We start from the raw sequence: 17,115 nt of genomic DNA on the forward strand, positions 1-17,115 counted from the left end.
ACTACTCTTCTAAACTGCACAAGGCTTAAAACATATATATTTCCCCTAAGAGTTCATACAAAATAAATTACTGTTTTTCAATTATTTAAGACTAAACTTAACACACATAATTCTCAACATGTCAAAACCCTGAACTGGCCCTACCCCCTTCTGAACTACCTTACAGAATCCTTGATGAGAGACTTTGTAGTCATCTTTTACAATTCCCTTCATTTACCTTATTAAATCTGTCCCAAAGACAAATTGATTGTTTCTGAAGTGATATGAATTCATTTCTTTCCTCCTCCTGCCCTCACTAACTACAATTGCTAAATTTATGTTCCTAAACATTACACCTGTACTGTTTTCTTCTCAAAAAACAACAGTGACGTTCTACAGTCTGCCACTTTGAGTCTCAGCCTTCCTTTGCTTTTCTTTATAAGTGCTAAGCCCTTATTTCCCACTCATGTTCCCGTCCCACAAATGTAAATGCCATTTCAGACAGATGTAGGTCCCATGTTCACTCCCTTTCTGTGTCTTGCCCAATAATATTTGCCTCTCTACTGGGTTAAATGGTGGCCCTAAAGGTATTTCCTCTTAATCCTTAAACCTGTGCATACTTTCTTACATGGCAAAAAAATGTACATTATTTGGCAAAAAAATAGAACTAAGTTAAGGATCTTCATAGGAGAGGCTTATCCTGAATTATAGGGGTGGGCCCTAACTCTGATGATGAATGTCCTTGTAAGAGAGAGGTGGAGGGAGATTTAACACAGACACACAGAGGAGACACAGGGGGAGAGCAGGGGGCTAAACATGACCATAGAGGAAGAGGCTGGAGTTATTCTGCCACAAACTAAGGAATATTAATGACTTTTGGCAAACACCAAAAGCTAGTAGAGGTAAGAAATGGATCCTCTCATGAATCCTTAAGAGGGAATCTGGCCCTGATAACAGCTGATTTCTGACTTATGGTCTCACAGAAAATTTTCTGTTGTTTTAAGCTACTCAATTTTCAAATAATTTGTTACAACATTCCTAAAAATTGAACTCTCCAACCCAATCTTTGAAATACCTGTCTTTCCTCTAAGGAACTGTAAGTCTTACCTGGGATGAAAAGAATGGCTGCAACAACAACAATTGTAGTGACAAATAGTCCCACAACAAGTAAAATAATAATTCTCTCATTTGTTCGACTGGATCTGTATTTAAGTGCTTAAAAAAATAAAAAAGAAGAAAAACACAAAGGAATACATGAATTGAATCACAAATGAGGCCATTTCTATAGCTTCTAAGGTTATAGAGACAAATTTATTATATTCGAATACCCCAAAGAACAACTCCTTCATATCAAGTCACCTCACATTTTTTTTATAAGCTAATGGATAATGTTATGGGAGTATAGACATGGATGCTGAATTTGTAGGTGACACTTTATCCCCCTGTGCTGCAAAGAATGTAGATTTTCTGTTGGGTTTTCTCAATCAAGGCGTTATTGACTTGTGGGGCAAGATGAGTCTGTGTGGGCTTTCCCGTACAGTCTAAATGTGGAGAAGCATCTCTGGCCTCTCAGTGCCAGATGCCAGTAATGGCCCCAAGTTATATTGGTCAGACTGTCTTCAGACATGGCTAGCATTCCCTGATGAATAAAATCACCCCAGACTGACGACATGAACACTGATATCCATAATGCTGATAGAAAATAACTGGTTAATTAGCAATACTGAGAAAAAGAGGAGTTTGTTTCACATTTAAAAACTTTGTAAGATATGTAGAAATCTAGATATTTTGTTTTGAAACAAAAGACAGAGTTAACATGGGACAAATAAAACCCTTGTGAAAGCCTGAGAGAAGAAAATGCTCAAATTGTTCAACTAAAAATTTTTAATAAAAATAAACTGCAAAGACTCAACAGGAGTTGAATAGCAAGAGTATTACAGTATTACATGTGATTAGTTCTGATGGTAGTTCTACTAGCAAATATTCAGTGCCTTCCATGAAAGAATACTGTCATAGGCCTAAAAATAATATTTATTTTACTATATACTGATATTTTTTGGGTGGATTAATACTGAAATTCATTTTTCATAAAGGAAGTTGTTAAAGGGAATCTAAAAGTAGACAGAGTAGTGAAGAATATCCACACCTTGATACTCTCCATGCCAATAATCAATGGATGACTGTCATGATGAGAAAAATACTTTAAATTTATATTTAGCATTTAACTATTCTCCACTAAAATAACATATTAAATATAGTAAAAACAGCATAGAAACCCCTAAATGACTATGGGAAAAAATATATATTTAAAATATACTATAAGTACCTGAGGATTCTTGGTTATCTCTAACTACCATACCTTAGATTATAACCTCAACTTTAGCCTCTTTAGGGGGAGATGAAGTCCTAAGAAATAATCAGTACTGAAGCTGAGTAAGTGAAATCCACATCAATCAGAAAACATCAGACTTATGATCTCACGAGAGGTGAAAATTTTCTGTTGTTTTAAGCTACTCTATTCTCAAGTAATTTGTTATGACATTCCTAAAAATTGAATCCTCCCCACCCCAACCTAAGTTGTAGGTATCCCTTGTGGGATACTACTTAAGTCGTATCCCTATCCTCTTTTTTTTTTTTTTAAAGAATTATCTATTTAATTTTATGCATTATTATTTTTTAATTTGACCAGTGAGAGAGAGGGAAATTGGGAAAGCAAGTCTCCAGGTCTGGGACTTGAACCCTGGTCAGCCGTGTGGGAGTCCAGTGCCTCAATCACCATGTCACCTGCCAGCCCCAATCCCTGCCCTCTTTAAGGCATAGTTTTCACAGTTTCACTAGTTTCTAGGCTCAAATAACGGCTAGGATGAAATTGAGTGTAAAGTTCATAAAAAGGCACAGACATAGAAAAAGAAACTCTCTTTAGACACATATTCCATTTTCCATTTTAATCTCAAGTATATTGTTTTCTAAATAGAACTTGAGAGTTCTGTGAAGGGTTATAAAATACAAGTTGTTTCAAATGTACCTCACAATCAATCAAGCATTCATAAGAGACTCTTCCAGGTTTAAATCAATACATAAAAGAGCTACTAAGATTAAGCAACAAGAATTTACCTTAGAGTATAGAATGATTTCATGCAAAAAGGCTGACTTGTGTCATTCTTAACAAAAATAAGAGTCTGAATCTCAAAATACAACCTCTTCAGGCTTAGAAAAGGTGCTACAGGAAAAAAAATAATGTCAACAATAGCAACAAAAGTAAAACACCACAAAATAATACTGATGACAGCATTCTACCATAAAAAGGTCCTTTTTTGTGTGTTTTAGTACACTATACATTGGAGGAAGCTTTAGTTCCTGTTGATTGGTACAACTACTATTTATTTGAGAGGCTAGATTAAATTTTTCTGTAGATTAAAGTAACCAGAAAAGCAACAAATATTTCAGTGGGGTCTATGTAAGTGACCACAGGTTATGAAAGAGTATTTCCTTGTTTTTGTTTTCCTTAGTGAACCTTTTTAAAGAGCTTCTTTTTCTTTTTCTTTTTTTAGAGAGAGTAAAGAGTTTCTTTTGGCTCATAATCTTTGCTCACAATGGCCACATTTCAGCAGGTCTCACAGTGAGTGTAGGATAGGTATCTTGTTGCTAGCCCCCGTTCTCAATTTTCTCAGAGTAGCTAAAGGGCAAGAAATCTGATATAGGTGCCATAGAATCCAATAATCTCGAGGACCTTTCCTTGGTGGGTGATCTTGTCCTTTACTAAGTGTATTTATCTTTATTTATAAATCTATCAAAACATTAAATACAGCAAATAAAATAACTTCAAGTAATTGCCCAAGCACTTAGCATTAAGGTAAAACCAATGCAATGTGTTCTTAACAGCAGGTTCTTATCAAACTTCCTGGTGTGCTTTTCTGGCTGCTTATCAAGACAATCTATATAATGTTAAAAATCTACATGTTTTTAAAGATTTCCCCTCAGCTGAAACTACCAAAATCAATACGTGAAATAAAATATATTAAAAAATAGTATCTACATTTTTTAACAAAAAACTTATCACCTTAGTGCTGCCTGATACAAAAGCACCAACACCAAATATCTGAGAAGACAACAGAACATTCTGTCAACAAATGGACTTCTACAATTTTCCCTTTTATGTCATGTATAAGCTAGTTACATCTAGTAGTTTATTCCTCAGAAATGTGTTAGGTTGGTTCATTGATCTGTCCTAAAATATTTACTGTGTATTTACGATGTACCAAGTCTTTCCATTAGTCCAAATCAAGACAAAAGAAGAAAATTACTTTATTTAAAAATAATTGATTAAGCACATCAATGCATGTGACAATCACTATTCTAAGTGCTGACAGTGAACAAAACAGGCACACAAGGCCTGCCTTAGGCCTTTACATTCTAGTTGGTGAGCATGTGTGTCTGGTGGGGGAGGGAGGTTTTAAGTAGTGAGGGCAGGGGAGTTACCCCCAGGACTCCTCAGATAAGTAAAAAGTGAGGTTCTACACTAGTCTAAGAAAGTGCCTTCATATATATTAATAAAGCTACACTATTTTCTTTCAGTCACCTGGAAAAACAACAGATGTGAATAGACAATAAGGTTCACTGGTCTCTTTGTGCCTGATGTGAAGAACACATAAGAATGTAAGTTGTGGGACCAGCAGTTGGCGTAATGACTATGTCACTGGACTCCCACGTAGTCAACCATGGTTCAAGTTCTGGACCCAGTGGCTTAAATTCACACTGGGTGCGTGTGCATGCGTGCCCAAGATCTCAAGAGGAGAATGGAGGAGAAGGGATCGCAGCATGGCCATCCCCCAGGGGGATAATTTATCGCTTTCTGGTGAACGCACGCGCCCTATAGCAAAAACCTCTCTAAAAAAAAGAATGCAAGTTGTGGGGACCAGCAGGTGGCATAGTGGTTAAGGTGCTGAATTCCCACATGGACTACTATGGTTCAAGTCCCAGACCTGGCAGTTTGAAAATCATACCAGTCATGTATGTGTGCACACCAAAAATCCCAGGAGGAGAATAGAGAAGGGATTGTGGTGTGGTCATTCCCCCCCGAGGGGTGATTTCTCACTTTTACTCTCTGTCTCTGGTGAATGCACATACTTTAAGGCAAAACCTTATGAAAAAAAAGAATGCAGTTTGTAACTGTGAAATCCAGTGAAATTACTAAGTCAGTTTGGGGATGAGATTGAACCTATCATGTTTAGTTTACATGATATTCCAAAGACTAAATTTGATAAGCCATATAGGCCCTTCTACACTTCTGTAAAACCATGAGATTCACAAATTTGACACCCGCTCAAAGATAAGACTTTTAGAATGTCTCTTATCAGGTGATTGGTGAGTGAACAGAGACAGGAAGGCTTGCCAATTATATATACTGTGTATCAGACTAGGAATACATCATAAAGGGAGATATCTACTAGTTTTTATTATTATAGTGCTGTTTTCTGATAAATCTAGATAAGAAATTTTAGAATATTTTGATATCTTTTCAATTGTATAAATAATGTCTTTAATGCAGGATAAAGCACTTGTGGTAACTTTAAAAATATTACAATTTCAAATTTTTTAATTATTTAAATCTAAGTTACTATTTTTCAAATACTAGCACACTTATTTAAGATACACACACATGTACATGGGCAAAGGCTTTGTATAGCTTAGTGCTGAAGAAAACATAAATACTAATGCCAGTTATAAAATAACTTGCAAGAAAGCAAGTAAAATCATTTTATAGTGAACTCCATACGCAATCCAACCTGCTCTGATGAAACAATTTGTCAAAATTGACTGACTAGACATCACATTTCCAGTAAAGAGGGCCTAGATATAAAGAGCTCAGGTTTTGCACAGTGAGTTCGCTGAATATAAATTGTTAAAGTAGAAGCTTTCCAACATATTAATTTCCTTTTCCAAACTTTCCCTAGTCTTGTGGGATGGTTACATAACCTCAGAGAGCCTGCAGGAAATGGGGATGTTTGAATTCCACAATGGTCAAAGGAATAGCAACCTTTCAATATAAATGAGTAAAATGCTGAGCTACATAGTTTTGTTCAGTTCTTCGTACAATAAAAATCAACTCATAATCACATTATTAAAGAATGTGATCATTATGTGAACAGAACCAAGGGAAAGTTTGGGAATTCAAGATTATCGAATAGAATTCACAGCAAATTTAATAACAATAGGGACCATCAACAAGGTCACAAAATAAGTATTTGTAATAATCTTTATTGTAAAGATATTTTACCTTCTTGGACAGAAATTTACTAGCATAAATTAGAATATTTCTTCACTTCCTCTAATTTTTTTAAAATTTGATTGATGAAAAAATTCCCTGGTCCATCATTTCTTTTAAATGTGCTTTCATGGCATAATTACATTCCTTATTAAGTCAGCCCTCAGGTCTGAACTCAGGTACTTAGTAGGGTATCAAGGCAATTGTGATTGAGAATTTTTTTCCTTGAATTTTTCAACAGTGATTTCTACAGGAACATCCACCCAAATATCTGTGAACAGTAACCAAAATCCTTGCAGAATAATCTAGAGTAGGGACAAGAAAGTTAGCAAAAGAGATGAAAGGTGCCTAGAATGCACAAATTTGAAATATAGCAGTTTCGTTGCATGATTCTCATGAATTTCGGTTACTATGGTTTGAATAAGTTCCCCCGAAACAATGTTCAAATTTCAATTACCACAATATATTGAATAACTGCATATAATGCAAACTTTACTGCTGTCTCTTTAGTCCAAAAATCACTATGAAAATATTAAATTGCATATGTGCATCAAAAGTGGAGGTCAGTCATGTGAGTTATTTTAAAGACTGTTGGTAACTAGTCGATGCATATCTGTTATTCAGTTCATGCCCAGACAGCAAAGGGCATAGTTGTGTTACCTCTTTATCTCCCAGTGAAAAAACCCACATGATATTTTAGAATGGATAACCAGAAAAGGAAACTAGTCAAGAAAGATGGACAAGCGAAGAAATGAAAAGTGATAAGTGTGGGATGTGAAATTTGGACAGTAAGTGGAGTAATATGAGAAATAGCTGACTATGGGCATGTTAACACTACTGCCATGCAAGAGACTCTGGAGATGCAACCAGAGCAACTCAGTGAATGTGAACATATTGTCATAAATGAAAAAGGTGAGGAGGTTGTGACAAAAAGAATGAAAATGTCATCAGAGGAAGTGACTGTGTCAAAAACTGAAAACGAAAAACCAAAACAAAATAAAAAACCCCACTTCATATTTAAGGAATGCCAAAGATACTTCATGACATTGGAAGTGCAAAGGATAAAATGTTGGATTCTGATCCGCACTTAGAAAGGAATACAAAAGGTTTTTTCTGTACCCAGTTATATGACAAGTAGAATACGAGTGCTGTTTAACTCACTCTTAATAAAACACTTTTTCAGTGTTTTTAATGTTTTAATGTATGTATTAATTTTACTACCTTTTAAAAAATTACCAATACAGTTAATAATGACAGGGAGTTTTTAATGCTTTGACAAAAAAAAAATGTAAAGGTTGTGGAATAATAGTAATTTTTCCCATTCACTATTAAGACTACTTTGTAGAGCTGCAGCTTACATGATCATGTTATGGTCTCATAGTTCTGTGTAGAACAAGGTTTCCCTATACATGACAAAAGTTTGAGGAAGAAAAAAGATAAGACTAGATTGGTCTGTCTCAAAAAATTTCAGAACATTAACGAATTCTTTACATACAATTGAAAAGAAGCAGGAGACTGCGTACACAGCACTTGAAATTTAAAAAAAAAATGATTTATTTAATTCCATTTGTTATTATTATTTTTTAATCTGACCAGACAGAGACAGAGAAAGAGCAAGAAAGGGAAAGTGAGAAAGCAAGCCGCCAGGTCTGGGACTTGAACCATGGTGGGCCATGTGGGAATCCAGCACCTTTAACCACCATGCTACCTGCTGGCCCAACACTTGAAATTTTTTTGTTTGTACTTTTTTTTTTTCTTTGCCAGAGGATGAGTGCACTTGCCAGAAAGAGAGAGACAGACAGAGACAGAGAGCGAGGGAGAGGGAGAAAGCACCCCAGTCCCATAAAGTATGGTGACCACGACTCAATCCCTTCTCTATTTCTCTTTCCTGATGGGATTTGAGGCATGGAAGCACATGTGCCCAGCACACTTTTCCAGCTGCTGAGGCTGGGGTTATGAACCACACAGCTGCCCATGCAGGTCAGCTCCCATAACTACGAGGCCATGCAGCCAGCCCTACTTGAGATCATTATTCTGCCATCTACATGATGGAAAGAACCTGTTATAATATCTCAGAATAAGGAATAAAAACCCTGAAAATCATCCAGGAACTAATTACCAGTGGAATGGCATTGGTAGTTTCAGTTTCAGAACAAAAAGCATCTAAAATGCCATACTACTTCTTAAGGCTCAGTGGTTTGTTTGTTTGTTTTGTTTCTGTTTTTGTTTTTTCCTAATCTCTGAGCTGTTTGTTAAGCATGGAGATTTTGCTTAGAAGTCTGTAAGTTAAAGCTAAAGGCAAAGGTATTCAGAAACATAACCCTGTAAGAGACCTTTGTCTTAAATCATGGTCTAGGGTTCACCAAGTCCTGGCTTGGCTTTGAGAGTCAAGAAGTCTTCTAAGGCTTCTTCCTCAGAGGATGAAAGGCAGTTCAAGATATAGCTTTGGTATAAAGAAACTCTTTCTCTCAAAATGAGGGCACAACCTGCTGTCCTTATTAAAGGGTTAGCCTAGTTAAGGCCTGGGTTTTATCTTGGACCACAAAAGATTCACACGCAGAGCTAAAATCCACTGAAAGAAGTTCCCCATAGTCAAGTACTAACCATAAATAGTAACTGGGGAAAGCTAGGGAGAACTAGAAATCTGCAAAGTGGAAGTAGTGGTCTGAGTAACTATTAATACTTTACAGACTATTATATACTGGATCCAAAAAAAAAAAAAAAGTATAACCAAGCAGGTAGGAAATAGAGGGAGGTGCTTTCCTTAGTTGGTGGAATGCCCAGGCCATAAACATAAGGCTTCTTACAAAAGGTACCAAGAGAAAAGTTAGAGTCAGATCCATGAGTATCTTAAGATGTGACAAAAGGCACGGGTCACATATACACATGTGTCCTCAGCTGAAATGACTGAACCATGAGAGCTAGACAGCCAGGGACAATATTTGCTTTACTTCCACATCTTGATAGGTATTTGTATAGAAAATAAACAAATTAGGTCAATATTCTGTCAATAATAATTTCATCTACTCAGTGTGTACTTAAATACAGGATCAACTTCATGGAAAGAAAATTCTCAAAATGAATTCAAGATGGAGAGGAGTATAAGTGGAGCAGTAAACAGCACTGGTTCAAATCCCAGTACTGCCAGGAAATGGTTGCGTTTGGACAAACTGTCTAACCTCTCTGTGCTTCAGTGTCTTATACTCAAAATGGAAATAACAACAGTACCTATGCCCAGAGAATTTAAGGTAGAAAGACATGTGATTGCACAAGTTGAGTACTTTATACAGTGCCTGTCATATAGAACAAGAAATCTGTAAATGTTCAGCTACTTCTCTCATCAATGTCTTCACACATGTGTCCAGGGTGAGCAAATCAAGTATATGGATACATCTTCTTTTTTTTTTTTTTTTTCTTTTAGAGGTTTTTACTATATAGGGCACGTGCGCTCGCCAGACAGACAGAGAGAGACAGAGAGATAGAAAGTGAGAAATCACCCCCCAGAGGGGATGGCCACGCTGCAATCCCTTCTCCTCTATTTTCTTCTTGGGATCTTGGGCACGCATGCACACGTGTCCGGCATGTGTTTTAAGCAACCGGGTCCGGGACGTGAACCACGGTCGACTACGTGGGAGTCCAGCGACATAGCCATTATGCTAACTGCTGGTCCCTGGATAGATCTTCTAAATGCATACATACAGCACACTGACCTGTTCTAATGTAAGCCAAGGTAAAAAGAAAAAAAATCCACTAAAGTATTTCTTTAGAAGTCTTTTTTTAAAAGAAATATTTATACCTTTTCATTTATTATTATTATTAAATTTGACCAGAGAGAGATGAGAAATGGAGAGTCATGAAGCAAACCACCAGATTAGGACTTGAACTATCGTCAGCCACCTGGGAGTCCAGTGCCTTAGCCATCATGCCAGGGCTCTCTTTGGAAGTCTTAAGGATATTTCTTAAAATATGACTAGTAGGGGGAAAAAAAAACATAAAAAAGAACATTCAACTCACTAACATAAAAATGAAAATTAAAACAAAATTTTGGGGAGCTAACCAGGCCCACTGGTTAAGGGAGCTGAATTTCACACAGCCATCCATGTGGTTTGAATCCTGGACTGGGTGACTTGAGAAACACCGCAGGCATGTGTGTGTGCATGCTCAAAATCCTGACGGGATGGAGAAATGGAAGGGAAGATATTGTGGTGTGACTATGCCCTATCAGGGGTTACTTTCTCCCTCTCTCCATCTCTCTTTCTCTTGGTCTTTCTCTGGGGAGCACATATGCCCTCTGGCAAATTAAATAAATAAATTTTACCTGTAAAATTAATAAAAGACTTTAGAATTATGATAATGCCAGGACTGTAAGGTAAAAGACAGTTATTTTCATATAAAATAATTGATACAATGTTTTTGGAAAACATCTTGGCAGCATGTATTGAGACTTGAAATGTTTCTGCCATTTCCAAGCATACATATCTTTGGGAGAGTTACTTTCATAGTATCAAAAAAGAATGGAAATATCCTTAATATTAATCCAGATGAGAGTTAAGTACATGATAATGCATTGACAAAAACAGAGCATAAACAGCTCTAATAAGATTTCTGAGGACTCAAGAGAAAAATCAAGATATGTAAGTATATAAGCTATATGAATCCATTACCATTTTCTTTTCTTTAAAGAACAATAACAAAAATGAGTAGAAAAAGACAGATGGTGAGAAGGAGGGAATTCACTAGAATACACAAATAGCTTATTTTTAGGTTTTGAAACTCCAGATGATTTTTGCTTTTTCTCTATATAACTTCCTATATTATATAAGGTATTCTAAAATGATATCTATTGCATTTTTAAGTAGAAAAAAATGTAAAAGTATATTTTATAAAAATAGGGCTAATAAACAGATTCACTCCTGGTTCATTAAAAATAAGTTCATCAATAATGCCATGATCAGAAAACATCTATCAATTTAAACTCAAGTAATCACACTAATTTGACTAGCTTATGAAAAAAAAAAAAAGTTGTCCCCTGTCTGAATCATACGACTTAGCACTTCAAACCTGGATCTGCCCCTGTGGTTACAAACTTTCCCCAACATCAGTGACGCCAGAGTAGGCCTTGATGTTATGCTAGTCCATTTCTTGATACAAAAGGCTTACTGAAATCCTAAGAAAGCTACCCAAAAGTGTCTAGATATTGCCTTGAAAAGAAGAGTTGTGAAATGTCTTCACAGTTGTCACCGTCAGTGCTTCCTTCCTCCTTTTTTTCCTTCTAGACAAAAGCTGAGAACATCTCTGAAATCATTAAGCATTTCCAGAGTGCCATATACTGAACAATGCTCCTAAAATATTATACAATCACTCATCTCCCTTCCATTTTTATATATCGCTTTATATATACACAGTTTAAACTTCCGAGTAAAAGTAAAATTCATGAAATTGACAATAGGCCAATCCATTACAATATTTCACTAGCTTTCACTTTTTTTTTAAGAGTTGAAGAATAAATTAGATCAGCACCATTTATTCCTTGCCTGTGTAGATGTTTACTGGTCTTCAGTGACAACTTCAGGGTGCTACAGGGAGATTAGGAATAACTTTACTATTTTAAAAGTTTACAAGTTTAGACTTCACCTCAGAACTTCACTAATTTAGTAAATTTTCTTATGCCAATTGGTATGGAAAATGACTGAGTGTACACGTTAACCAGAATCCACATTACCTATTTATCCATGACAGTCATGGCCATTCCATTATGTATTGTTGATGCTAAATCTGATATGGCATCAGGGTTTGTGTTCACATGACCAGACAGTTGCATGACAGGAAAATGTAATGCCCTTCGAGGCTGATCCATGTGTGCAAATTCTGGGTTCATGTTAAATATTGTGTGGGTGAATGTTCTGAAAATATTTAAATGCTCTATGAGTTTACGGCATTGTTGTTGCTAGTATCCCCACTATTCATTCTTGAAAAATTACAGAAATAACACAAGGAAGAAAAACCATCTTCTTTGGAATTAAAAGTGAACGGGGGCTGGGCAGTGGCACAGCAGTAAGTGCAATGCTCTGCGAGGTTGAGTTCTATGGACAGGCTCTAGGTTTGCACTGAGAGAGCTCCCTGAGGATGCTGAGCACGCTTGTGCCCATGATCCAAGGTTGGCTGAGGCTGGAGGTGATTCATGGCATCAAGACCTTGTTGGGGGTGCTGTCTCTCTGTCTTGCTGTTTATGAAAGAAACAAATAAGCTTTTTTGAAAAAGTGAATAGTAGCAAAATATGGGGCAATACATACCTTAAGGAGACTAATGATTTAAATCACATATTCTCTTTTAATCACAAAAACACTCTACTACAACTTAAATGAAATATTTCACTAATATTGTTTCCTAGATACAATTTCACCAATAAAACATATAAAAAATAGAAATAAAGACTTACTTGTAATACCAAACTGCCCCCAGTAGAGAAGTATAGCCAAAATTGGGAAAATTACAATGAGAATATTTTCATTTGGAGTAAACCAGGAAACTGAGAAGAAAACAAAAAATCACAGTTAATATCTACTAATCACTTTAAATCCTGCTTATAATCTATAATCTATGATCTACAATGTTATATATAATTATATGACCTTAATTTATACCTATCTACAGATTTTATATCTAGCTATAGATATTTACATATGTAGAAATATTTATATATACATGTAAAATAAGTTTCACATAGTATTTACTTACATAACAAATTTTATTTATGAAACAAAAAACTATAGTTACTAAATTGTTCTGTACCAGATTCCCCAAACTTAGGTTTCATGGAGACTACACAGCACCATAGCTGAGAACAAGGCTCTGTGTCCTCTCTGTCTGGGCCTGAAACCCAGCTCTATCTTAACAATCAGTGTAAACTTGGACAATGTCTTAACCCCTTTCTACTCTTCAGTGTCCTCGACTGTTACACAAGAATAACACAATACCTACACCTTGAAGTAATGCTGTGATTGCTAGCAAAGTTAATACCCTTTGAGGGCTTAAAATGAAGATGGCACCTACTGAGTGCTCAGTAAACATTATCTACAATTATTACCATGGGTTTGTATATTGAATACCAGGATGTGTAAAGTGTCAAGAATTCATCTTCAAGAAACAGTGAAGTGTTTCTATGAAGACTGACTCAGGAAACCAAGGGGAGAGAGCTCACATATTAGCTCATCTTATCATAGCTAAGAACAAGTTAGATGAGTCTGCCTGTTCTCAAACCTACTTTGGAATAGAAGACTTATTCATGAGTAAATAGGCCTTGAAGGTCCTGTTCACATGGAAAGTCACATGTGGGACTTTAGGTCCCACAAACTGTTAAGTGGGTTTTACGTTATTTGTATGGTGTAAATAAATCAACACTCCCTGCTATAAAGGAAACTGATATATCAGGACTTCAAATAAGATTTGTTGAGAACTTTTTAAAAATTAACTTTAACTGCATCCAATAAAACCTTAGGACTATAATTTTTAGCTATTAAATGTCTTCTCTAACAATAAAGCCAAATAAATACACGGAAAGCACTTCAAAGTCTGCCTGAATGGGTAGGGTGGGGATGGGGGCCTGTCTGAAGACTACTTCTGAATCCTGCCCTGAACAACCACAGGCATCCCTCTGAAATCAGCTCTATTCATTCTAGTCCCCCACTGCTCTGCCCTGCAGGATCAGCATATGAAGAAATTCATGGGCTTTCACTCCATAATTATATCCATGTATTTCTTATGTTAAGCCTGTAATGTTAAACTCTGGTTTTTACAGAGTTTCTTACATTAACCCCCAGACTATAACAACATTATAAATTCTATCTTAAAGATATTAGCTTCACAGAACCTAGCATTTTGCCCTATACATAGCAGAGAGTCCATATAGTTGCTGTTGAAAATGATAACAGTTACAAGACAGTTCAGTGCATCAATGGAAGACAGTTTTTTTTTGACATTCTTTGGGTAAGACATAGATGTTTTTAAATACTCTGAAGCAATATCTTAATTTCTAACTGTATAACTGAAAGTCTTCATTGACCAAAGAAAATCCAGTACAATACAACCTAAAATCCTGTCAGGAAAAAAATGTAGAGAATTATTCTTATGTTTTCATATCAAATGCCCACAGGATTTGATAAAAGCTCTATAAACTATGTTTAAGGAATTAATTTTCCTTATCCACTTCCTCTGTTATTTTGAGTTGTGTGCATTAACTCTTCAAATCCTCACAATCATGACATGAGAAACAATGAACTCATCCTCATAGTTGAGGACACAGTGAACTAAGGTATTAAGCATCTTAAATTTTCATGTCCCAAACTGACACCTAATACCTGTTCACCTCTCCAAAACACACATGCACACATCACACCTCCCTCTCAGTTTTCCTCATTCCAATAGTGGTGAATCCATGTCTGCAGTTTCCCCAAGGCCAAAACTCTGGAGTTACACTTGACTTGTTGGTTTCTTTCACATTCCACATCTAAGTTGGAGAGCAATTCCTATCAGCAAATCTTGTCAGCTCTACCTTCAAAATGGAGCCAGCATCTGACCTCATATTCAAGATGAGCTGAGAATTCTTTTTTCCTTTGGCCTCTCCTCTACATTTTTCACTTATCCTGTGCATATTCATTGAAAGTCCACCAGCCACAAGTACTTCTCCAGGGCCCTGAAGGACTAGCAGTGAATAAGGGGAGCCTTGAGGTTGAGGATAGGGTGGAGTGAGAGAATAGACAGTGGGAGGCAGGAATTCAGGGCCTCTGGGAAGAGGAACTGGGACTATATGTTAAATGGAAAGGCGTATATTATAGAAAACCAGGAAGAAGAGATGGTAAAAGAACAGCAAGTTCAAGGAATTGGATGATGGCCACTGTGACTAGAATGTAGTGTTACAAGATCAGATGGGGAGACCCCTGGCCTAAGGAACACTGAGGCAGGGACCCCATGCCCCAGCTTTAGCCCTGGGACCCCCAATCCAGAGACACCTATCTCTGTCAGCCAGAATACTCCTCCTCGGATAACACTGCTAAACACAACAGAAGAGAGACTCCGGTAGTCTTCAGCCCACAGCAAAAGGGAAACACACTTGTTCCTATTTGAGGAAATGTTCTTTTAAAAGGTATTCCAAAGTGAACACATCTCCCAATGGCTAGAAATGGAAGAAGAGCCTCAGATCTGAATAAATAAAGCAGGAAATATGTCTCCATCAAAATAAAACAATGACTCCCTTCCATTTCTTGGAAAAACAGAGGACATTACCAAAATGTCCGAGAAAGAATTTAGAACATTCATGGTGACCAAATTCTATGAGTTGGAACAAAAAAGAGACAATGAACTACAGGAGATTAGAAAGTCCTTCCATGATATAAAAGAAGAAATGGACATGCTAAGAAAGAACCAGATGGAACTATTAGAGGTTAAGTCTGTAATACAGGAAATCAAAAACTCTCTTGAAAGTATCAGAAGTCGATTAGACCATGCTGAAGATTGAATCTTTATCAATGCAGAAGATAAAACCTCTGATCTAGAGAAAACCACCAAAAAGATAAGAGAAAATAACAAAAAAAAAATGAGGATAACATACAAGAAATTCTAGATTCCATTAGATGCCCTAATATCCAAATAATTGGTATGCCAGATGGTGAAGAAACTAATAAGGGCATGGAAAATCTATTCCATGAAATCTTGGAAGAAAATTTCCCAAGTCTAGAGAGGCACTCAAATATCCAGATCCAAGAAATACAAAGGACCCCAAATAGAATCAACCCAAGAAGATCTTTCCGAAGGCACATTTTAGCCAGACTAGCAAAGACCACAGATAAAGATAATATACTAAAACTGGCAAGAGAGAAAGGACAAATGACTTACAAAGGTCACCTTGTAAGGCTAACACTGGACTTCTTAACGGAAACAATGCAAGCAAGAAAAGAATGGGAAGGTGTATTTAAAGTGTTAAGACAAAAACAATTTCAACCAAGATTATTATACCCTGCAAGATTATCCTTCATTTGGGAAAAAAAGATTATATTCTCAAACAAAACCTGAAAGAATTTTCCAACACCAGGCCAGCTCTTCAAGAAACCCTGAAGAAAGTACTGTTCCAGGAAAACTAAAGAAGTAACAGCCAGAAACAAAGGAATAAAAGGCAACTAAGACAATGGCCAATTTAAACGTTGGGACAGGGCCAGTAACATTGATAATAGCATTGAATGTTAATGGATTAAACTCTCCAATCAAGAGACACAGACTGGCCAAATGGACTAAAAAACAGAAATCCTCTATCTGTTGCCTACAGGAAACCTGCTTCATGGATAAAGACATACATAGACTGAAAGTGAGGTGTTGGAAAAAGCTTTTCCATGCAAATGGAAATCAAAAAAGAGATGGAGTCGTGATACTAATTTATGACAAAACAGGCTTTAAAACAAAAACTATTCGAAGAGACAAAGAAGGGCACTATATTGTAGTAAAAGGGTCAATCAATCAAGAAGATGTAACACTTATTAATATCTACGCACCTAACACAGGAGCACCCAAATATGTGAAGGAAAGACTGTTAGATCTAAAAGGGGAGATAGACTACAACACCCTAATTATTGGAGACCTTAACACTGCACTATCTCCTCTGGACAAAAAATAGGTAAAGAGATAAGGGATCTAAACATCTAGACAAAAAATATGTAAAGAGATAAAGGATCTAAATGATACCATAAATCAAATGGACTTAAAAGACATCTATAGAACTTTTCATCCCAAAACCATGAAATACAGTTTTTTCTCACCCCCACATGGAACCTTCTTGAAGACTGACCACATCATAGGGCACAAAGCAAGCCTCTACAGATTCA

The 17,115-nt window shown here is 36.4% G+C and overlaps 1 protein-coding gene across 1 annotated transcript in view; it reads right to left on the minus strand.

Moving 5' to 3' along the window:
• Window positions 1–17,115, minus strand: part of CD47 (CD47 molecule) — an 84,441-nt gene that overhangs the window by 19,077 nt on the left and 48,249 nt on the right. Inside the window, exons 11-12 of the mRNA XM_027769203.1 lie at window positions 12,684–12,773; window positions 1,087–1,194 (exon numbers count right to left, since the gene is read on the minus strand). Coding sequence (XP_027625004.1) covers window positions 1,087–1,194; window positions 12,684–12,773 — 198 coding nt within the window. The remainder of the gene's footprint in view (window positions 1–1,086; window positions 1,195–12,683; window positions 12,774–17,115) is intronic.

This window comes from Tupaia chinensis, unplaced genomic scaffold (genome assembly GCF_000334495.1).
Source record: "Tupaia chinensis unplaced genomic scaffold, TupChi_1.0 Scaffold148904_1, whole genome shotgun sequence".
In the NCBI taxonomy this organism is placed as follows: domain Eukaryota; kingdom Metazoa; phylum Chordata; class Mammalia; order Scandentia; family Tupaiidae; genus Tupaia; species Tupaia belangeri.